A 25195-nucleotide genomic window follows, 5' to 3' on the forward strand; every position below is an offset into this window, starting at 1 on the left:
CGTGAAAATAATCATATACTGACAGAAGTGAGAAACCAAGTTACTGAAGGAGTTTTGGAAAAAGCATACTGAACTGCTTGCTGCTGGAGCTTCTGGGAAAATTAGGAAAGGTAATGAGTAAATTAAGCATAGAGGTGTATTTGAGAATTGTCAGTAATACTGATGCTGTAAGAGTAGATACATCCTTCAAAGGACAAACTTTAAGAAGTACTTAAAGTTTGGGAACAAAAAGAGAGAGGATGAGCCAGAAAAGGAGACAGAGATAAGATGGTTTCTGGAGATGAGGTGGATTTTATAGAGGAGATGCCCTCCATCAGCATCCAGTGGGTAGGAGGTGGGTCTGTGAGCATTTCCCAGAATCACCTGTGGAATTCATTTTGGTTAAGAATACAGGTGCTTAGATCCCACTCCTGAAGATTCTGACTGAGGGAGTCTGGGGTGGGAACTGGGCATTTGTGTATTTAGATGAACTGTGTAAAGCAAGCTTTAAAACTTCAGCAGAAGACTATATGACATCATGGTGGTGAAGGATTTCTTAAGTCAGAAAAACAAAGACTGCAAAGGAAAAGATTGAAAATGTCTACATTAGAATTTTTAAATTTTTTGTAATAAAAGATATCAGGAACAAAGTTTAAAAAGAAAAACCACTGCCTAGAAGAAGACATCTGTATTTTTGGGTATTAGAATATTCACATAATTCCTACAAATCAATTAGGAAAAGACCAACATCCTACAGAAAAGAGGTGGACAAAAAATTTGGAATAGGCAAATCATAAAAAAGGTAGCTCAGATGGCCAATAAGCCTAGGAAAAGATGTTCAAGTTCTTGAGTTATTGTGGAAAAGCAGATTAAAACCAACCCTCAGTGGGACTCCATTTCATATCCTCAGACTGGCTAAAACCAATTTCTGACTATACCAAGTGTTGACTAAGATATGAGGCAAATAGAACTCACAGGCTACTGATGGGAGAGTAAGTTGGTATACTCACTTTGAAAAGCAAATTTGGCAATATGTAGAAAAAATAAAGATGCCCATATCACAACCCAGCACTCCTGGGTGTGTAATCTAGGGATGTGATAGTGCTTGTATTCAAGGAGGCATGTAAAGGATGTTCATTATAGCATTGTTTAAAAATTGGAAACAACTGAAATGTTAACAGTAGGAGAATGGAGGAACAGTGGGGTATTGGTACAGCAGGATACCAGACAGCACTGGAAGTGAATAATTGGAGTTACAGGTATCAGTGTGCACAAATCTCAAAAACAAATTTTTCCATCAAAGAAGCTAGTTGCAGGGAGACAGTCACAGTAAAGTATACGTTAGTGTAAAATTTTAAAACGTGCTAAACAACACTGCATATTGTTCATGAATAAGTACGTAGTACAAACATAAAAAATCAGCAGGAAGTATAAACCAAATTATTTAGTGATTATTTCAAGGGAGAGAGAGGCGAAAATAGGATCAAGGAGACATACACAGGAGTTTCAAGTGTATCTGCAGTGTTCATTATATTATTCTTTGTTTTTCTGCATATTAAAATATTTCATAATAAAACAAATTAGGGGAGAAATCCAGGTGATTCTGGTATACAGCTAGGTTTGAGAGCCAGAATCAGTTCTTCTCAAAGTTCAATGTGCATTTGAATCCTTGGGGGATCTTGTTAAAATACTGATTCTGTCTCATTAGGTCTGGGGTGGGGCCTGAGAGCCTGCCTTTCTAACCAGCTCAGGGAAGGGACCACGCTGAGGAGCAAGGGTCGGAATGACCTTGGTGTTCTGTAGGGTGCTTGCTTCCCATAGGACTGTTCAGAAGTGCCCACTCTGGATAGCATGCCCCCCTTCAGGGTCTGGGTGCAGTTGGAGGCAGGTTCTGGGAATCTCAGCAGAGAAACTTTGAAAACCTGGGGAAACAGACTTTGGAGGGATTTCCCCAAAGAATTAAAATCTGCAGATGGTCAAGGGAGGTATGCAACAACATATGTTGTCTGCTGAGGTTTTTTTCCTTAAATAAGTTTCTGTTTAACTTAACACATGGTCATGCATGTATCAGTATCCTGTGGAGCAGTGTTTCCCAAACCAAGTTATACTGAGCTGGAAATCTGTTTGATCTTGACCTTATAGGAAAGGAGAAGTCAAGGTCGCAAAAGAGTGGGAAGGGAGGGAGCTGATGTGTGGACATTACGTTTACAGGAATCATTTTGTGGGCAGCAGTTCCCAGGTTCCTGGATGGTGGGTCTTGAGCTGAGCGGAGTGACAGACCTGTCAGGCTTCTGCTATGGGCACCCACATCCGAAGATGGCATATGCTACTCATGACGGGGCTAAATTAAGCCATTTTACAATTTACTGGATTTGCTGTACACAGGTGCGATTTGCTTGCAAAATGTTTTTGTTCCTGTGAAGTCCTATGTACTTTATATTTTCCCACTGCACCATAAGTGCTATGCCTGCAGGGACCACACGGCTCAGGGTTAGCACCTGGCCCAGCACCTGGTACCTCGTAGGTGCTCAGCAACTGTTGATTGAATGAGTGAAAGAATTTCAACTCTGATACAGTTTTTTTAATTAACCTTTTTATTTTGAGAATGTCATAGATCCCTATGCAGTTATAAGAAATAACACAGTGAGATCCCGGGTACCCCTTACCCAGTTTCCCCCAGTGGTGACATCTGGTATCACTATAGTACCACTCACAGCCAGGAGATTGTCATCAATGCAATCCATTGGTCTTAGATTTCCCCAGTGTCACATGCAACTTTGTCATGTGTAGGTTCTTTTATCCACCACCGCAGACAAGACACAGAACAGCTCCATCACCACAGAGTCTCTGAAGTTGCCCTTCTATAACCGTACCTCGCTCCCTCTATAATACTGTCATTTCAAGAATGTTGTCTAATGGAATCACATAGTGTATAACCTTTTAGGGTTGGCCTTTTCCACTCCACCAAGTCCCCTGGACTTTCATCCAGGTTGTTGTGTCTGTCAGTAATGTGTTCCTTTTCATTGCTGAGAAATATTCCATGGTGTGCATGTACCACAGTTCATTTGGCGCTTCACCCTTCCAAGGATTTCTAGGCTTTTTCCAGTTATTATGAATAAAGGTGCTGTGAAGATTTGTATACAGGTATTTGTGAATACATGCTTTCATTTCTCTAGGATAAATGCCCAAGAGTGCAAGGGCTGGGTCATAGAGTAACTGCATGTTTAATTTTATTAGAAACTGCCAACTGGTTTCCAAAGAGGCTTAGCTTACCTTGTACATTCCCACCCATAGTGTGGGAGTGGTCGAGTTGCTCTGTGTCCTTGCCAGTGTTTGGTGTGGTTGCTGTTTCTTATTCAGGGATAGAATTTTAAGGGCACTGCTGGAAATCATCATTGAAAGGAACCTTGCAGTAAATTACCACAAGACGTTAGTAATAACAGAGAACCTGATGAGATCCAGGGACTCCTGTCTTTGTCCAGAAACTTAGTAGACACATAAATACTGTAGAAGGAATGCATTCCAGAATGTTAGAGAAAAGAAGATTAGAATAAGAGAGATGACTGAATAGTAGTGGAAGTAACACCAAATGTACCCAAAGATATGTCAGAATATCTAATGGCGGATGAGGGGGCAGGTGGAGGAGGGTAGAGAAAAGGGGGCAGGAGCCCTCCTGTGTTCAGGTAGAGCAAAAGCGAGCAGAGGTTATCATTTATTCAAGACTCATTAATTCAACAAATTTTCATTGAGCAGCCTGCCATGAACCAGGCACTCTGAGACACATGGGGTATGGTCATGACCAAGGCAGGAAAGGTCCCCAACAGTTAGAATAACCAGTCTTTATTTAGTGGCTAGCATGTATCAGGTGTTGTGCTAAGCACCTTATGATATCTTTAATCCTCCCACAGAGACAGATATTATTTTAATCCCATGTTACAGGCGATGAAACAGGCTCAGAGAGGACAAGTAGCTTGCCTGGGGCCACAGGGCTAGTGTGCCATGGAGCTGACATTCACATCCAGGCCTGTCTAACCACTTTATGGTTGGCAAAACTGGCTAAGGGATGGTAAACTCAAGATCCTGGGTCAGGAGCACACAATACTGCAGCCCTAGAAACATAGTAGGGGAACCAGGCACTGTGTGAAGCAAGAAGCCAGGGGCTTGGCTTTCCTGGGACCCTTACACTCTAGAAATCCTCCTGCTTACTTCCTGCTTCCTGGTGTCTGAAATCTCCTCAAAAGAAGACATCTTCTTCCATTTCATCATTAGAAGTTAATGCATAATTGCAGCTCTGCTTTTTGTGTCACTTATCTTTAGAAGGAGAGACAACTGCTCCTTTATGTGCAATAAACTATTCTAATACCTGTTGTTAGGAGGCCCTGGGCTCTCTCCAAGCCTAAATCTATAGTCTGGCACATTTTTAAGTTTCTCTGTCCCTCAAATAGGGGGATCCCTTCCATCTGTCTTATCACTATCTGCTTATCAAGGGGGCGGTGGTGGTGTCTTGGCACTCTTGAGATTGAACTCCGCTGTTGGTAAGCTACCTGTTGCTTTTCACAAATCCTCTTTGCTGATCCAGGAGGAGTCCCCCTTCTTGTGTTGCCTTTAACTCTTCCAGCAGGGCTGGACTGAGGACTGGATTAGTGGGGTCTGGCCAGTCATTAGGGTCAGTTACTTTGGGCCAGTTGAGTAAGGAAAGACCTGTATCGCTGTTTCCTTTTTTTCCTTATTCAGTTTCTATAACTTTGACTCTTTGGAGGGGGTTTTCCTGCTTTCTGGGGTCCTGACTTATATAACAGTATTTTTTCTAGCCTCTATGTGGGGCTGGAAATCTTTGCTTTCATCCCAGGCTCTCTTTAGAGATTTAACATGAAGTTCCTCAGCACTTCATGCTTGTGAAGTGTGATCCAGCATCTTCACACATCCTTTATTTTGCTAAAACAGGAAGAGTTTCTATTTAGAGCCTAGAGCATGTTGCATGTGAGGAACTTGAACTTGCTGGTCCTTTTTTGCACCAGCCTTGTTCTGGTGACATGCTCTTGGGTCCTAAGTATTTTCTAGGTGATGTCACACTGCGAGGCCAACACTTTTGGGGAGGAGATGTCGTGCTGAGCTGTGATGCTGCCCTCAGCCCCACCCCTGGAGGCCTGCTGCTTGGCTGAGGTCTCCCTTTCCACGGCAGGAGAAAAAAAGGGCATCTTACTTAAAAGTCTTTAAAAAGGTAGCCATCATGTATGCTGCACACCCCTTCCCAGGGTTCTCTCTCTAACAACCAGAGGAGAATTCATACTATTAGTAAGAGTAATAGTAGTATCTAACATTTATTGAATAATTTTCATGTAATAGACACTGTGCTTAGAATAAACTTTAATCTTCTCTTTATAGTTTATGCTTTATAACCCTATTAAGTAGGTGATACTATCAACCGCATTTTATACATGCGGGAACTAATGCCCGGGGAGGTTAAGAACCCATGTCTGTGACTGAAGCACTTGCCCTGAAGGACTACATCACACCTCCTCTCATTCATGGAAAACTTGATCAAAGCCTTGTCCTTCCTTATAAAAGTACTGCAGAATGTGACAGGTTTCCAGAGTCATCTGGAAGAGGAGTACTTTTCAAAACATTGTCTGTGAACCACCTGCATCAGAACTCCCACCACTGCTTGTTAAAATCGCAGTCAGGCTGAATCACAACCTCTGGGAATAGGGCCAGGGCATCTGCATTTTTAGAAAGCTCCCCCAGGGATTGTGATGGACCCTAAAGCCTGATAAACACTGGTATTTTCATTGGAGTACTGACCACAGTTTATGGGTAGGCCTGAAACCAACAAAAGGGATTCATGACGCTATACGGCAGGGGGTGGGCAAACTTTCTATAAAGGGCCAGAGGGTAAATAGTTTGGGCTTTATAGGTCTCAGCTGCTTCTCAGCTCTGCCATTGCAACGCAAAAGCAGCCACAGAAACAGCCTATAACCAAAGGGTGTGGCTGTATTCCAATAAAACTTAATTTTCAAAAACAGGCATTGGGTGGCCGTAGTTTGCTGATCCCAGTAGAGTCATCTTGGCCCAACAGCCCTCTGACAACCAATGATTCTTACACTGTTTTCTATTACCTCTGGCTAGCTGTATTAATGAAGATAAAATCACCTGCTATAACAGATAAACCCTGAATCTTCTTGACTTAAAACGATAAAAGTCATTTCTCATCTCACAGCCCAATAAGGATATTCCTACTTGGGGTCATCTGTGTTGTCATTTGGGAACCAGGGCTCCTTCATGGTGTAGCTTCATCCCTCTTGGTCCTCACAGCCGCCTCCATTCAGCCAGTGGGTGAGGAAAAAGAGCAAGGATTAATCATGAGAAATGTGTATGGGTGTGGTCTGGAAGAGGTACCCATCATTTCTACTCACATTTCATTGGCCAGAACTCTCACTGGCTGGAGTCCAGAATTGTGTGAGCAGTTTCTCAAGCCTGTGAGGCCCTTGGTCTCTAGCCTTTCTCTGGTCCCTTTTGTCTTTGCTTGACACCCATCCAGTTCTTGCCTGGGCTCATCTCCTTGTAAAAAACCTTGCTAAGGTCAGCCAGTAGGAGCCAGCACACAGCCTCACTCTGACCTTCCAGCCACATTCCTTAGAGCTGCAGGCTCAGAAGGCACAGGTTCACCTCCTAAGTTACGGTAGGGGCGAGTTTTGTCATCTATTTTGCTACTGTATAACCTAGATCTCCATCTCTCCAGCCTCCGAGATCAATTTCCTGACTGGCTGCTGTCTTCCTACAAAGACTGTGCCACACATTTTAGGTTGTTGCCATGGTAGCACCCCACCGCAAGATACCGACTTCTGTATTAATTCAGCTAACACAGCGGCTTTAACAGGTAGACCGAAATTCTACATGATTAACACAACTAAATGTTTATTTCTTGCTCACATTATATTCTAATACTTGGATATTCTTGGAGGTATGACCTTCTACTTGGTCATCCAGAGACCTGAGTTTTTTCCATCTGGAAGCTCTGCCTTCCTGCAGGTCATTATGGTCCTCTCCACCCTGCTGGCCATGGGGAAGGAGGGCAAGTGCTTTCCACGGGATCCCACAGGCACGTCACTTCTGTCTGTATTCTCTTGGCCAGAAATCAGTCATATGGTCACACTCACTGCAGGACAGGTGAGGAAATGTAGTCTAGTGACAAGCTCCAGAGGAACAAAAATCGGTTTTGGCATGCACATAGTAGTATCTGCCTCTTGGGCCAGGACTGTCTGGACTGATGGAATAATGTCCAGGCGCTTATCAGGGAGAAGATCAGCAGGCAGCCTGCCCTGGTGCCTACAAGGAGCGCCATCAGGCAATAGCTAGTGAGATCCAAAAGATGTGCACGTATCTTCACCAATGCAGTGAACATTTCCTGTGTGTCCACCCTGTGCCCGGCAGTGGGCCAGATCCTGGAGACCTGGAGGAGAGTAAACCCTCCTAGGGCTGTGGGTGATCCTCTCTGATCACAGCCCTTGTGCTGGGTGCCAAGGGACCAGAGAGCCCGGGGAGGAAGGAAAGAGGTGGGGTGGGTTTTTTAACTGGTTTGAGTGCCTCCTGCAGCCCTAGAAATGCATCCCATATAGTTGGGCCTGGCTCCCACCATTCGCAAGCGCTGTCTCTGCAGTGTACTAGATGAAATGTAATTACAGGGGAACAAGGGCAACTGATAGCAGAGGTTTTGTTTAAATCTCTCTCAGTTGTTTTCCTTGGATGTCGTTTTCCCTCTGTGAGGTTTCTAAGGAGGTGGTTGCTCCAGGATGTAGGGTCATCATCCTCTTTGTGTTCGTTTCTGGCTGTTGGCAGAGTTAGGGAGCTGGCACTGTCTTCGAAGCCCCTCTGTGGTGCTGAGAGCAGCATAAGGAGGGGCCCAAAGCCTGGCATCCTTCCTCTTTTCCTATTATTGGCGATTTGGGTTAGAAGCTGCTGCTGCTGCTGCTGCTGCTGCTGCTGCTGGCTGTGCAGTGGTCCTGGCTAAAACCGAAGAGGTGGACTGAGATCCGGGCAGATAGCTCTTGGTCAATAGCCACTGAGCATCCGCTCTGTGCCTGGTCTCTGTCCAAGTGCATGGACGCTCCCCTCCCCAGAGCCCACTCTGTCCTGGTAACTCAGGGCTGCTGGTGAAGGATCTTGAAACTGTTATGTAAAGCAGTGGCAGTACTCTCCAGGAGGGCTTCCAAAGAGGACTAGAATGGGCATAGATGGCGTAGCTGACACTGGGGTCGGCCACGTAAGAAAGTTTTAAAATCTCTTTCAGAGATTTTTGGGTAGAAAATCACGTCACCAGAAGCAGGACAGTAGCTGGGTAAAATGTAGGACACCCTTCTAAGCTGCATCCATTAATTTGTTGCACAGTTTCAGCTAAGGAAGTGAGGACTACAAAAGGTTAAATATCTCATATAAGATTAATTCAGCCCTCTCTGTGAAATGGTGGAAGCAGAATACCATTAGACTCTCTAATCTCATTTCCCTCATGCTGTCTTTCTTGGAGCCTATCAAATAGTGTCCTGGCAGAGAGTCAGTTCTGTGGATGCTAAACATCAGAGTCAGTCTCTTTCTGAACGTGCCAAGAGGGCTGTAATTTAGAAAATGTAGCCTACCTTTTAAGGAAGGATGAAAAGGTACTAAATGCACCTTTCTTTGCATGTTAGATCTCAAATATTCTGGACATATTAAACATGTAATTCCTGGGGAATTTCATTTTCTATGTTTTATTAGTTATTTGCATGACATATTAGAACAAAACTTATTAAAACAGTTTGTGTGTGTGGGTCTCCGGTGGTTTCATGAGTACTGCTTGGGGTCCTAGATATACTAACTAACTCAGTAAGATTGGTGTCTTTTGAGTGTGTAACTATGCATCCAAGATGCAAATGCAGTAACAATTTTGCCCTTGTTTTAACTGCTCTTCTTCAGCAACGCATGTGATTTTTCTTATCTGATTTAAGCCTTTCTTGAGGGGAGGGGGTGGGAAAGTATCAGCTACTGCTATGTTAAGAAACTAATTATACTTAGAGGTTAGATTTTTAGATTTTCTGTTAGTCCTAGTCTTTTTTTCATACTGTCATGTTGTCATAAATGAAAGGGGAGGGGGTGGGACCTACTAGGATTTTGAAGATTTTTTTTTTCCTCCTATTTCAAGTCTATGTCTCCTATATAGCATCACATAATGCTGGTTATTTTTATGTTGAATATTTGGGACAAAGAGCCTCTCTTAAATGAAAGATAATTGCAAGCTTTGTCCTTTGCCTCAAGTTTACTGCAGGGTTTCTATCCCCTTCGGTTATACAGAAATGAAATTATAAACCACCAGTAGCCTGGGAAATTTCAATCGATTCCAAACGACTAAATATTTAATTCAATCATTGCCTATACTTCCAGGGATGACTCGGGTGTTTTTCTTCTTACTGAGGGCTCCATGAAAGCCCGGCTCTGCAATGGCTGCTGAGGACTGTGTCTGTTGCAAGGAGGCTCCCCTGCAGTGAGGAGCTGGGCAAGCCTGTTCCATAGCAGCCCTTTTTGCAAATGGTAGTTGATTTTTGCAGAAGGTTTGTGGCCAGATCGCTATGTATAATACTGATGAAGCATTTTTGTTCCAGCTCTGTCTCGGAAGACCTAGGCTGTAGACGTGGGGATTTCAGTAGGAAACATTATGGATCTGTGGAGCTGGTAAGTTTACACTGTCTGTTCAGTGGGAGTACATTGATTTCGATTTAGAGAGGATCACCAAGCTCTTCAGGTCTTTTGTTGTATATTTACTGTTAGACCATGTGAGTACAGCATAAGGATTGGACGGGAATGAATGACTGTTGAAAGGCTATAATAATTTGATCATCTTTATCTGTGTGTTTTTATTGTTACGTACTTTTGATCTGTGTCTTTTCAGTTTGTTAAAAGCATGTTGTGGCTTGGGGTTTTTCTCTGTTAATGGTGTATATAATGAAATAAAATGGTTTATGAATTAAGAAGGGGAGCACTTGGTTTTTATACTATGTTGTTCCTAAAAGTTTGTAAATCTAGTTTTTGAGGTTTAAATATTATTGTAATAAATAGTCTGATTTTTCTGTACTTTTGCTCTCTGGGTATGTGATAGGAGATAGAATATGAGCTCTTTTTTTTTTTTCCTGTTAAAAGTATGTTTGTTGGACTAGGTAATAGGTAATAGATTTCTGGAATGAAAATATCCACATTTTCCTTAATGAAAGACATTGGGGTTTGTGTTATCATTTTTTAAAATAGTTTGTTTTCATTTTAAAAGAGGCATAATGAAGGCATATCATAGCCTCAGTTTTTTAAAAGAGAATTGTGAGGGGTTTTTTTCCCAACTGCATAGAAATTTAACAAATTTTCAGGAAAATGTGCTTATAAAATTCTCTTTATTATTTCACACTATTAAAAACATTAAATTTATTATTTCTATCTATTTATAAAAACTTGAGTTTATGGGATCCATTTGTATAGTACCCAATTATCCCCAATTACTATAAGCTGCATTCTTGCAGGGTTTAAAAAGTAGAAAAATTTATGCCAGAGTCATGTACTGGTAGAATTCTACTTGAATTCAAGCATATATTACAGGTTTGACTGTGTACCTGGTCCAGGTGTATTCTTGAAAATGTAGATTAAATAAAAGGTTTGGTCCTTGTTCTTAAGACATCTGCTGACCTCCAGCTGGGCAGATAAGATATGTAAAATATCTAAAGAATGAATTTAGTGACATAAAAAGACATATTGATTGACTCAATCAGTGCCTGTTCTGTGTCAGACACTGGTGACATCATGACAACTCAGAACCGCCTCTCCTGAAAGGGCATGAACATAATTATAATTCTGGGTGGGAATTGGTAAATATTGTGAGAAGCATACAGATCGGGCATGGTGGGGACTGGGAGAAGGAGGGAGCCACCCATTTTAGCCACTGATCTCGGGGAAGCAGACGGAAGGCCTTATGGAGGCCGTGGGATGTGGATTGGTGGCAAGGAAGATAGACAGATATTTGCAAACAGCATGATTCTTGGCAGTGATGTATTTGAAGGGCAGTGAGCAAACAGTCTTGCCCAGCAGAGAGTGTAAGGCAGCAGAGCTTAGTGGTTACAGAGCAGGCAGGCTTTGAAATCAGGCCTGGGTTCCCATACCATCTCCATTGCTTCTTATCTCTGTGAACTTCTCTGAACTTCAGTGGTGCTTCAGAGCTTGTGCTCTGAAGTTATTATTCTCATTTCATCACTTACTAGTTGTATGATCTTAAACTTCTTTTGGCCTCAGTTTTCTCACCTATGAAATGGGGATATTAATATTATCTACTTTATAGGGTTCTCAGGAGGATTAAATGAGATGAAGCATGTAAACACAGTCCCTGGTAACTAGCTGTAGTAGTAAAGATGAAATTTGGTAGCAAAAGTAGAACCTTGACTCTCAGGTGAAGACTTTGAACTTGATCTAATAAGTTGTATGGAGCTCTTGTAAACAGCAAGAGCAGTGTTTGGGGGAGGCACCATAGGTGTGGAGGAAGACCCTTTATAGACTTGCAGAGATCACAGAATATCAGACTGGGGACGTACTTGAGAGCAGTGGTTTCAAGCTTGAGCAGGCATCAGAGTCACCTGGAAGGTTTATTACAACAAATCGCTGGACCCCATCCCCAGAGTTTCAAATCCAGTAGATCAGAGTTAACCCAGAATTTGTATTTCTAACAAGTTCCCAGATGATGTTGGTGCTGCTGGCCCCTGAACCATACTTGAAGAACCCCTGCCTTAGAGAATTCCAGACTAGTCATCAGTTACCCTGGCCTGAGGAGGCAGCCCATTGACCAAAAGTTCTTCAATCCGTTTGTTCAAGATTTTACTCTGGAGCCATGATTGTGTGTGTGTGTTTGTGTGTGTGTGTGTGTGTGTGTGTGTGTGTGTGTGTGTGTTTATAATTGACTTCTTAAGTATTTTAAAGTAAATTTTAAATATGTTTTAAAATTCCATGTACAATTTCACCACCTTGCAGCAAGTGTTTTCATCTCCTTTTGATACCTTCCAACTTTTATAGCTATAAACACCTTTTCTATATGGTTATAAATCACATTATATATTTGATTTTGCATTCCTCTTTTTTCATTTAGCTGTATCTTCTTCTTGTTATATAGTCTTCAAAGTTACCAAAGTCTTCAAATTTAATTGGTATATGATAGCCCAGCAAGCTGATAAACAATTATTTGTGGAATGGTTTCCCTCTTTTTGTAAAATCAGTGTTTCTAGTTTTCCCATGTTAGAAATGACATGAGCTGGAGATTGGAATGGTTGAGAAAGATGCAGTGAACAAGTTCCAATTTTGCCATCTAAGGATCTCTTGAAATTCTGACTCCAGTGTTTTAAGGGAGGAGATGTTTTCTCTCACCTACAAACGACAGAGTATTATTAAATTCAGAACCAATTTATGTGTTCTATGTTCATAAGAAAGCAAGTTTAATTTTTCTTATACCTGGTTTTGTTACAGGAAAATGTGGGGCAAGAGGATGGCCACGTCCCAGGTCTTGGTTGAGTCCCTGGGACGCGCCCTGCCAAGTGTGGGTCATTAGCTTCACACAGGGAAGAATTCAAGAGCGAGTCACAGTTGAGTAAAGGTGGATGCATTCAGAGAGATACATACTCTATAGACAGAGTGCAGGCTGTTTCAGAGGGCAAGAGAAAGGCCATGAGGTGTCGGCATTGGATGCTCAGTGTAAAGTAAAAGTAAATACACACTCCCTAGACAGAGTGCAGGGCTGACTCACACAGAAGGCAGAGAGGCCACGAGGTGTACCGGTGGTTAGTTTTTACAGGCTCGGTAGCTTCATATGCTAATAAGTGGGAGGATTACTCCAACTACTTTGAGGAAGGGGCTGGGATTCCCAGGAATGGGGCCGTCACACACCCTTTTTGACCTTTTATGGTCAGCCTTAAAACTGTCCTGGCACCTGTGGGAGTGCCATTTAACATGCTGTTGTATTTCAGTGAGCATTTATTGAAGCTCAAGGTCTACTGGGAGTTGACTCTTCCACCATCTTGGTACTAACTGCTGTGTCCTTCATTTAATGGTTGTGCCCTGCCTGCTTCCCTCCTGTATCAGTTTGATGAATATTGTTGGGCACCCAATTGGTCCTGGGCATCCTGGAACTCAGACTTTGTAGAGGGGTACTCAGGATTCTGTAAAACTGAAATTGTACCATAAACTTCTTCTGACCTTTAGCAAATTAGATAGAAGTCCTTGTGAAGAATAAATTGACCATTCATATCAGTAATGAGGGCAATGTAGGGGCTTAGCTCCCTAGGTTTCAACTGGGTATAAATTTGGTGAGTGAGAAAGTGGAGCTCAGACCACTATAGACTCACAGCAGAGTTTCTCAGCCTGATTCAACAGCTCTGCACTGAAGGCTCCCACCACGTGTCAGGCGCTGTGCTGGGCGCTGAGGAGGGGGAGGGAAAAACCAGTTTTCTGCTCACTTGGAACTATACATAGTCAAGCTTCGGAAACCAACCGCTTCAGACTTTGAGTCTCCAGGCTGCATCTTAGCTGGCTCCCAGCTGTGTTCCCTGCCTTAATTAGGGCTGGTTTCATTGCAAGAAACAGAGATCCACTCAGTCCAGCTCAAGTATTAAGTAATTCACCGAAATGATGTGGGTGAATCTTGCCAGAATGAAGTGCAGGAAGCACAGCTGGGCTTCATGTGACTAGGAAGCCATCAAACAGCTATTCTCTGTTTCTCTCCCGTCCCTGTGATTTCTCAGCTTCAGTTTTCACTGCATGTCAGTACCATTCTCCTCTCTGCACACCAGCTGCCCCTATAGCCTGGTTTCCTCTCTCCAGTCCATTTTTCTCAACAGTGGTGTTTTTTCTCAAATATTTCTTTTCATCATGGTAAAATACATACAACATAAAATTTACCATTTTTAAGTGTGTATTTCAGGGCCATTATGTACATCAACAATGTGATGCAACCATCACCACTATCAGCTTCCAAAACATTTTTCAACATACCAAATAGAAACTCTACCCATTAAATAATAACTTCCCATTCCCCTCCTTCCCCAGGCCCTTGTAACCTCTATTATATCTCTGCCTTTATGAATTTGCCTATTTTCCAAATACATGTAAGTGGAATTACACAATCTTTGTTCTCTTTGTGCCTGGTTTATTTCATTTAGCATAATATTTTCAAGTTTCATGCATGTTATAGCATGTATCAGAATTTAATTCTTTTTTATGGCTGAATAATATTCCACCACATATATACCACATTTTGTTTATTCATCTATGGGTGGTTGCTTGGATTGTTTCCATTTTTTAGCTATTGAGCATAATGTTGCTATGAACATTGGTATATATGTGCTCAAGCCACTGATTTTCTTTGGATATATTAACTAGGAGTGGAATTGCTAGATTGTGTGGTAATTCTGTTTTCACCTTTTTTGAGAAACTCTTAAACCAGTTTCACAGCGGCTGCACCATTTTGCATCACTTCCACCAGCAGTGCACCAGGGCTCTAGTTTCTCTTCCTTCTCACCAACACTTATTTTCCTTTTTTTTTAATAGCCAGCCTAATAGGTGTGACATGATATCTCATGGTTGTTTTCATTTGCCTTTCACTAATGATTAATAATGTTGAGCATCTTTTTATGTGCTTATTGACCATTTGTATATCTTCTTTGGAAAAATGATATTTAAGGCCTTTGCCCATTTTAAAATTGGATTGTTTGTTTTGTTGTTGAATTGTAGGAGTTCATAATATAGTCTGGATATTAAACCTTTATCAGATACATGATTTGCAAATATTTTCTCCTATCTCCTATTATGTGGGTTGTCCTTTTATCCTGTTGACAATGCCCTTGGATGCACACAAATTTTTAATTTTCATGAAGTCCATTTTATCTGTTTTTTTTTTCTCTTATGACCTGTACTTTTGTTGTTTTATCCAAGAAATCATGGCCAAATCCAATGTCATGAAGATTCCCCTTGTTTTCTTCTAAGAGTTTTATAGTAGTAGCTTTTATATTTATGTCTTTGATCCACTTTGAGTTAATTTTAGCATATGGTGTAAGGTAAGAGTCCAGCTCTATTCTTTTGCACATGGATATCCAGTTTTCTCAGCATTATTTCTTGAAAGGACTGTCCTTTTCCCATTGAATGGTCTTGGCATCCTTGTCAAAAATCAATTGACCATGTATACAAGGGTTAATTTCTGGGATTTCTCTTCTATTTCATTGGTTATATGTCTGTCCTTACGCCAGAGTGATGTTTTAAAATGTTGACAACATATTGTCTTTTCTTTCTGAAGACCCTTCAGTGGCCCACTGCACTGCAAGTTCAGACCCTTTACAAAGCCCTACAAGATCCTGCGTGATCACTGTTCTGCCTTCCTCTCCCACGTCCTTTCATGCCCTTTACTCACGGTGCTTCAGACATCTGGCCTGATTTTCATCTTTAGACTCATTTGAGTTCTTCCCAGTTTGCACTTGTTGTTCCTTCTTCCTGGGATGGCTTCCCCAGCACTGCTCATGGCTGGTCTCAGCTTAAATTCCACATTGTCAGAGAGGCCTCCCCTGACCACTCTCTCTACGGTAGTCCTCTTCATGCTATTCTCAACTCAGCATCCTCTTTATTTTCTTAATGGTATTTATCACAACTGGTATTGATTTCATTTATTTGATTACTAACTACTCTGTCATCCACTAGAGGTGAGAAGGGGAACCATGTCTGCCTTGTTCATTGTTGCATTTCTAGGCCCTGGCAAGGGCCTGGCATACTAAGTTCTCATCAACTGGTTTTTTTTTTTTTTAATTGAAATATAGTTGGTTTACAATGCTGTGTTAATTTCTGGTGTACAGCATAGTGATTCAGTTTTATATATGTGTGTGTGTGTGTGTGTATTCCTTTTCATATTCTTTTTCATTATAGGCTATTACAAGATATTGAGTATAGTTCCCTGTGCTATACAGTATGACCTTGTTTATCTATTTTTAATATAGTAGTTAGTATCTGCAAATCCTGAATTCCCAATTTATCCCTCCACCCCTCCTCTACTTCCCCCCGGTAGCCATTAGTTTGTTTTCTATGTCTGTGAGTCTGTTTCTATTTTGTAAGAAGTTCATTTGTGTCATTTTTTTAGATTCCACATGTAAACGTGATATCATATGGTATTTTTCTTTTTCTTTCTAGCTTATTTCACTTAGTATAACAATCTCCAGGTACAACCATGTTGCTGCAAATGGCATTATTTTATTCTTTCTTATGAAAGAAGCTGTGGTGTCCATATATATACACACACACACACACACACACACACACACACATAAATATATACACATACACACATATATACCACATAGTGTATGTATATATATATATATATATATATACACACACACACATACACATACACAGACACACACACACACACACACATATATAATATACACCACATAGTATACATATATACCACATGGAACACTACTTATTAACTGTTTTTATTATTAAATTGATTTCCATCTACCTCAGTACCCTTGGTCTTGCATCTCCATTGCTCATCATAGTCTGTTCATACTTGGACCCTAATTTCAAATTCCAAATAGAATGTTATGGACTGGTTCCTCTGGTCCAGCTGTCTATCCCTGATTCAAACAGTTGTGTTCAGAGTAGTGGGGTCATGTGATATAATTGTGGCCTCCTAGACCCCATATCCTCAGCAAAGTTTGTGGATAGGACAGATTCTCTCTGAGAAGGATAGAGACAAAAGTCAGTTTCAAAGAGCATGAGCTGACAGTAATCAAAACAGCATGGTATTGGTACAAAAACAGATACATGGATCAATGGAACAAAATAGAGAGCCCAGAAATAAATCCACAAAGTTTTGGTCAGCTAATCTTTGATAAAGGAGGCAAGAACATACAATGGAGTAAAAACAGTCTCTTCAGCAAGTGGTGTTAGAAAAACTGGACAGCTGCACATAAATCAATGAAATTAGAGCACCCCCTCACACCATACACAAAAATAAACTCGAAATAGCTTAAAGACTTAAACATAAGACAAGACACTGTAAACCTCTTAGAAGAAAACACAGGCAAAACATTATCTGACATAAATCTCAGCAATGTTCTCCTAGAGCAGTCTACCCAGGCAATAGAAATAAAAGCGAAAACAAACAAATGGGACATAATTAAACTTGTAAGCTTTTGCACAGCAAAGGAAACCATAAGCAAAACAAAAAGACAACCTATGGAATGTGAGAAAATACTTGCAAAAGATGAGACTGACAAGGGCTTAATTTCCAGAATATATAAACAGATCATACAACTTAATAAGAAAAAAAAATAACCCAATTGAAAAGTGGATAGAAGACCTAAACAAGCAATTCTCCATTGAAGACATACAAATGTCCAATAAACACATAAAAAATGCTCAATATTGCTAATTATCAGAGAAATGCAAATCAAAACTACAATGAGGTATCACCTCACACCAGTTAGAGTGGCCATCATTCAGAAGTCCACAAACGATAAACACTGAAGAGGGTGTGGAGAAAAGGGAAACCTTCAATGCTGTTAGTGGGAATGTAGTTTGGTGCAGCCATTATGGAAAACAGTATGGAGATTCCTCAAAAAACTAAAAAATAGACTTACCATATGATTCAGCAATCTCATTCCTGGGCATATATCCAGAGGGAACCTTAATTCAAAAAGATACATGCACCCCAATGTTCATAGCAGCACTATTTACAATAGCCCAAGACATGGAAACAACCTAAATGTCCATCTACAGATACTGGATAAGGAAGTTGTGGTATATTTATACAATAGAATACTATTCACCAATAAAAAAAAATAATGCCATTTGCAGCAATGTAGATGGACCTGGAGATTGTCATTCTAAGTGAAATAAGCCAGAAAGAGGAAGAAAAATACCATATGATTTCAGGTATATGAGGAATCTAAAAAAAAAAAGACAAATGAACTTATTTGCAAAACAGAAACAGACTCTCAGACATAGAGAACAAACTTGCGGTTACCAGTAGAGGGTGGGGTGGGAGGAGATAAACTGGGAGTTAGAGTTTTGCAGATACTGATATATATACAATAGATAAACAAGTTCATGCTGAACAGTGCAGGGAACTATATTCAATATCTTGTAGTAACCTATGGTGAAAAAGGATATGAAAATGAATGTATGTATGTTCATGTATGATTGAATCATTGTGCTGTACACGACAAATTGACACAGCGTTGTAAACTGACTATACTTCAATAAAATTGTATATATATACAAAAAAAAACCTCCAAAAAAAGCATGAACTGGGCAGGAAGCCCCAAATGTATTTGTAACATTCCCTAATACAGTCGATGATTTAAAAGCTCAAACAAAAAAGCACCTGGTTAAAATGTCTTCTCTACTAGTGGACTGTCATCCCTAGCACTTTTTTTTTTAATCCTATGAACAATGATATAGATTATCAACTCCCTAAATATAGGAATCATGACTCTTTATTTAGGACTGTGTCCCTAGTACCAACCACAATGCACAGTATTAGTTACTTAGTAAATATTAATTGAATGAATGAATAATTGGTTCAGTTTGGTTGAAATTAGAGAGTAGCCTAACCCCATAAAAAATAAATAAGGAAAAAGGAAAACAAGCTTCTTTGATTCCCCCCCACTCCAATATAGTTAGATTCATTAGCTTGCAGTGCATTCGGTCTAAAACGTATGCCATTTTTCTTTTTGATGAATTGAAAGTCTGGCCTCTCATGGCAGCATTCTAAGCAAGGCACAGCTATTACCCCATAGACCATTCTTCATCACATTGTATCGGAATCTGTCAGGAAAATCATAAGATTGTTTGTAGCTTTTATTGATCTTTTCCTGGCCTTTGACTCAATGGAGAAGAAACTGATATGTTACAAGTGATGAATGGTCTGGGTACCATATGGACCTCTCTGCTGCCCAGGCCAGCTACAGATCCTCATGTAACCCCACGTCTTGATACTTCCGGTAAAGACATGATCGGCAGGAAATTTCAAGTCGGGATAAAATAGGGTAGTATATTGTCTATTCCTTTTAAAATTTGTACCTAAATGGCTCGAGCCTGCATGTGGACCAGCTGCAAGTTCCCCTGTGTATCAGAAAGAAACATACAGACGTGTCTCTGTGACGGTAGCATGGTTTTGTTGCTATGAACTCAGGGTGGCCTCAAAGGATGTTTGGCTGTACTAAGTACAACCAAAAAGGTTGGTTTATCATGAGCTTGGTTGGCATCTGCAGATTTTAATGTTTAAGATTTTGACTGTGTGAAGATTTTTGAAGTCTGATATGTAGTAATTTGTATTTTTGCTCAGGCACGAATTTGAATTTTGCCTGTGGGACTGTTGTGCAGAAAGATGACTCTTGGCTAATGAGTGATTTAGCTGCCTGCCCGGCATCCCTAATACAGTGCAGTTTTGTTCTCTGTTCAGGGTTGAGGAGGCTTTTTATTTTCAGAGGCATTTTATGGGAGAATTATATTCCATGTAGTATCACTAAATTGAGAGATGAGTGAAGGTACTAGCATATTTCCCTCAGGAACATCAGAACATCAAGACTTCAGCAGTCGACAACTAGAATCATAATTTTGGCAGATGCTCTCTAATATTTAACCAGCTTATATCTAAGGCTTTTATAGCAGGTTGACTCATGTAGGTACCACAAGGCACAACATTTATCCTGGAGTTATCAGTGAGTTAACAAGGTTTAAAAATGTGGGACTCTGATATTTTTGATGCCTTTGTGGCTGACGTCGAACATTTTCCAGGCTAAAATTCCAGGCTAAAATTCCAGGCTATTTTCAGTAATGAACTTGGAGACCTTAATCATGTAATTATTTATGCATTAGAATGGAACCAGAAACCTTTTATTATGATTATTTTGTTGTTATTATTATTAGTTTTAACATTTACTGAATGCTCACTATGCACCTAGTCACTGGGCTAAATATTTTCGGTGACTTCCCCTATTTAATCCTCACAAACGACTGAAGGCAGTGGATATTATTTGATTACACTACACACTGTGGATGCTCAGAATACGTTTGCGGACATTGAATAGATTCCCATGTATCGGAGGATCTCAGAGAGTTCCCACAGTTAGTGAGCGTAGAGGTTATGCTCAAACTCAGGTCTGACTCCAAGAGCCCTTGTGCTTAATCTCTTAGTCTACAAGCCCGAGCTCTCGTAGCCTTGCTCCTTATAGACTGTTTTTAAGGAAATTAGGTTGATTGTTAGAGCAAACACCTCTGCCCTTAATCAGCAGCACAGAGTAGCTCTGCTGTGTGTTTTAGCTGAAATGTGTAATTTCAAACTCTCTTTGGTCTAAATCTTAACAAAAGCTTGATTTTAAGAAGAATGTTCATAAAGAATTATCCAAAGAGATGTCCATGCTATAAATGGTTTAAATTTAATTCCTGGATTAGGCCCAACCATAAGTTAGCTACAAACACTTGGCCTGCCTGTCTTGGCTCTTCTTAGTCTTGCTTCTCTTGATCTGCACCTTGGCCTTTTGCCTTAAACCTGCACTGAGGAACAGAGTGGAAAAGAGCCACATGGTTCTGGACGGTATGTCTCTTGCAGGAAACTCTTAAGGAGTTTTCTCCGTCTGCCACATAGTGTCTCCTTTAAGAGGACCTATGAGAAAAGCTTTTTCTCAGGACCAAAAAGCTGCTTTGTTGTTAACATTTTAAGCAGTGGGACTCCTCTGAGTGGCTGGGTTTTTCCCTCTTTACGTTGGCCTCTAGGAAGCTCAGGACCCTATTTATGGCTTGCCTCCAACAGCCTTACAGGATTTTATAACATGCAACCTAATCTTATTCTCTTGTTTTCAGTTTATTTACCCACATCTAATTTTCTCTTGTTCTGAATTTGTTCTGTCTGACTTTCTCCTTTGAGTAAGGTATATTTCAGTAAGCTGCTTTAAATCTTTTTGAAACAGTAAGATAGAGCATAAATTTTAAAATATTTCTGTATTCAGCTTCTAGCCCTTAACAGCACATCCTCTGTCCCCCACTGATGGTAGTCTAGTTTATAGAATAGTTTTAACCCTTGTCTCCTCCCTACCCTACTTATTGATTAGTGTGATTTTATGACCTATTTTCCTAGGATCAAAAACAGCTGGAGAGAATTAGCATCACCTGACCAGCCATTTGGTGACCATCTTGAGCACTGAGCCCTGTGTTAATAGTCTGGATAGTTGGTATCCAAAAGTCTTCCAAATCAACTAGCTAAACACACCATAATAAATATACCAAACAAGTCCTTCAAATTTTCCCAGGCAAAATCGACCCTGGAAGCAGCCACTTCAGTGATATTCGGGCACCAGCATGCTCTCCAGTTTCAAAATTAGACTTCCCTCCTTGGGCCTGGGTTGCTCCTGCTCCTTTTGGTGGCCGCACATGTCTCCCCTTCCTGTGCTGCTGCACGTCCTCCTCAGGGTGACCCTCGCTGCTGCTGTGGCCCCTCAGCTCATCTCACAATCTCTGGCTCCTGCACCTTCTGCTGGCACACTGGGGTCTTTGTTCTGTAACTCTAGTGATCTTCAGCTGGTGGGACATGGTACCCTTCAACTGGTGTACTGTGAACATACTTTCCTTTTTTTTTTTTTTTTTTGAAAAAGAGTGCATTTTTCATCTAGAATAATGGGGCAAGTGCTTAGCAGTTAATGAATCTATCTTGAATCCCCAGGAATAACTAACCTCATATAAGAAAAAATACTTTCAAATTTTGATCAATATACAATAGTTTATATTTTGTATAACCAGAGATACAAACTGTTAGCATATTGTTTATTGGTTAATTCTTCACAGCAAATCGAGTTTTCTGTCTTGATTGTGGTCTCTTGTATACTCTGGAGGTAAAATTCTCACGTGTGTCTCAAACACACAATCTTTCTTGATGTCTGCTTGATAATACCTGTTGCGTCTCACATCTTATCTGTGCCAAAGTGACCTCTGCCCTATACCAGGTCCTGTCGCATGCCCACCTCAGCTTTCAGTAAGACCAGGCTCAGCAGTATATATTATCAGTTGCAGCAAAGAAAAAGTTTAAGCTTCATCAAAAATATATAATGTTATATACCTTTGTATGCTGCTCCTATGAATAGAAAATATTTTCAGTTTTCTGAAAGGTGCTTTTGTACATATGTGTTTACTTCTGAATTTAGGCAGGTCTGCCATCAAAATTGTAGTATTGAACAGCCGTGAACACACACCCAACAATTTGAAAACCACTCTTTTACTTCTTTTAGTGATGTTACCTTGAAAAGGAATTTTGTCTTTTTGCCAGCCTTTCACCGTGTGGGCTCTGAACATTCAGAGCTCTTTGTCAGGCCCTCAGAATAAAGTCTAGTGGTTTTAACTTATTCGTTGCCCCTTGGCTGGCAACTTGTGAGAAATTTCTCTGCGGCTGTGGGACCCAGAGCATCTGAGGCTGCATTTGGTCTCTCTCAGCGCCCCTGAGCTGAGACCCTTGTCTTCAGCTTTCTCCTGTCTCTGGTCGAGTCCCTGCTTCCTAGGGGTACACATCCCTTCAGTGGGCTGGAGCAGATTCACACTCTTTGTAAGAGAGGAGAGTATCTGTAGGTTGTAGAATTTGCTCCCTTTTTCCCCTTCGCTGGGTGAATTTAGGAAAAGGCATGCCCCAAATCCAGTGTAGCCGCCATGACTGACCTACCAAAAAGGGCTCCCAGTTTCATGCCACAACTAATATTCTTATTTTTATATTGAACTGTTTTACCCACTTAATTAAAGTAGTTGCTTTGGGCTCCATTATGTGTAAGAGAAGGACTGTGTGCTTTTTGACTTCAGCTTTTTAAATGGCAGTTATCACTGTGTTACAGTCTTAAAATACAGTCTCAAGCTGTGTTTGCTTAATAGATGTGAAGACTTTTTAATTGCTTTGGGAGTACATTTCAGCCACTCTAAATTCTCTTTTTGATCCCTGAGATGATAGTCCCACAGTTTCCCTTCCAAATTCGCCTTCTGGCTCTTTGCTGGGCCTCCTCTTGCCAAGGTCACCCGAGACCTCCCTGCTACCAAATCCAGTTGATGCTTCTAGTCTTTATCCCGCAGGCCCACCTGCGCCTGCGCCCTGTTCAAACTTCCTCCTCCCTTGGCGTCAACACCTCTGCCTTCTCCTATTTTTCCTCCCGCCTCCCGACTTCACCTTCCCAGCTTCTTGTGGGAATCTCTTCTTTTCTGCCTGCCCTTACATTTGGCTGCTCCTCAGGATTCTGCCTCAGACACTCTTCTCACTGGACATGCTCTCCCTCATGATCTTGCCTACCCCCATGACTTCGGGTACTGTCTTTAGACTCACAGATCCTTATATTCTTCTCAGGTCTCTATTCATGGCATATAGATGCCCACTGGGCATCGCCATGGGCAGTTGAACCTTAAAATACCCACTCCTGAACTCACCACCCAAATCATGGCATGAGTGGCTCTACCTCCCTTTCAGTTGCTGATTTCACAAACCAGGAAATCACCCATAGCCCACATCCGCTCTCTTACCAAATCCTGTTGGTTGTATGTTCTTACCTGATTTCCCTATGAGAAAGTCATCTTTCACTTTTCAGATCCCTGCAGTTCTTTGCATTTCTCTGTGGCACCTGTCATGTTTTACACTGTAATTATTTGTGCAGATTTCTTACCTTTTCTAATGGGCAGGACTCATTGTTCTTTTTTGCTATATCCCCAGTTGTACATAGCTTGCTGCCATTGTTCTTTTTTGCTATATCCCCAGTTGTACATAGCTGTGTTAGCTAAAAGATCAGTTTTGCTAAATATCTGGTGTCTGATCAATTCCATTTTTCTTTTCTTAAATATTTTGTTACTTCCCAGTCTTTGGGTGTGTATGTGTGTGTTGATATACTTTTAAACATACTTTTCTGATTATAAAAGGAATATATGCTGATTATAGAAAATTTGAAATATACTGAAAAAGCACAGGAAAATTAAATTTATCTGTAATCCTATTACCTACAGATAATCACTATTAAGATTTAGTGTATGTCCCTTTAGTAATTAAATTTATATACAAAATGAGGCTATATATTTTATTGTGCTTCTTTACTTAAAAACAAAGTATTCTCTTTTTGAAGACATAGATGCTCTTCCACAGACAACTTTGTCTTCTTCCATCTAAATCTCTTATTTCTTCTTAATGTCTGATTGCATTGACTACACATTGGCTGTAACTAGAATAATAGTAAATATCATGGTTGCAGGCATCCTTGCCCTGCAGTTCCAGGTAAGTTTTTTTATGCAGTACGTGAGGGTTATCTTTTCTCAGTCATTCTGTGTCTGAAAATGTCTCGAGCTATGCCTTTCATAAGAACAGCTTGGCTGGTTTTTTAAATTTCTGAGTCATCATCTTTCTCTCTTAAAACCTCACAAATTTTGATCTATTGTTATTGTATTATTTTTCTAGGCCTGCCATAACAAATTACCATAAATGGAATGGCTTAAAACAACAGAAATTTATTCTCTTGTACTTCCGGAGGCTGGAAGTCTGAAATCAAGATGTCAGCAGGGCCACACTCCCTCTCTGAAGGTTCTGGGGAAAAATCCTTTTTTGCCTCTTCCAGCTTCGGAGGTTGCCAACAATCCCTGACACCGTTTGGCTTGTAGATGACCACTCCAGTCACTGCTTCTGCAGCACATGGCCTCCTAATCTGCATTTATGTATCTGCACCAACCTCTCTTTTCTCCTATAACGACACCAGCCATTGGACGTAGGTCCCACCCTAATCCAGTGACCTCATCTTAACTTACTTAATTACATCTGCAGAGACCCTCTTTGCAAATAAGGGCACATTTTGAAGTTCCAGGTGGATATAAATTTCAGGGTCAGCGGGAACACCGTTCAACCCAGTATAGTTATCTTCTGCCCTTTAGTGTTCATAAAGAAGCCTGAGACGGTTCAGTTTATTTTTTTTCTTGTTAACATTTTCTGCCTGAAGCTTTCTCAAATCTTCTTTATTCTTTTATTTTTAAAATGTTTCCCATAGTTTGTCTGCATTTTCTCTTCTTACCAGTTTTGCCTAAAACATTGCATCTTTGTGGTACTTAGACCCAGGTCTTATGTTACAGATGAATATTTTCTTCAGCTTTATCTTTGATTAGTGCTCATTTTCCCCCTTGAAGC

At 40.7% G+C, this 25195-nt stretch overlaps 1 protein-coding gene across 4 annotated transcripts in view; it reads left to right on the plus strand.

Moving 5' to 3' along the window:
* The window catches only part of GARNL3 (GTPase activating Rap/RanGAP domain like 3), a 138754-nt gene that overhangs the window by 22952 nt on the left and 90607 nt on the right, over positions 1-25195 (plus strand). For all 4 annotated transcript variants that reach the window (XR_012506557.1, XM_074362260.1, XM_074362261.1 and 1 more), the window contains one exon: positions 9609-9678. Coding sequence is in view for 3 of the 4 variants with exons in the window: in XM_074362260.1 (XP_074218361.1) it covers positions 9609-9678 (70 nt within the window). In the remaining variant the exon portion in view is untranslated. The remainder of the gene's footprint in view (positions 1-9608; positions 9679-25195) is intronic.

The sequence above is a fragment of the Camelus bactrianus genome, chromosome 4 (assembly GCF_048773025.1).
Source record: "Camelus bactrianus isolate YW-2024 breed Bactrian camel chromosome 4, ASM4877302v1, whole genome shotgun sequence".
In the NCBI taxonomy this organism is placed as follows: Eukaryota; Metazoa; Chordata; class Mammalia; order Artiodactyla; family Camelidae; genus Camelus; species Camelus bactrianus.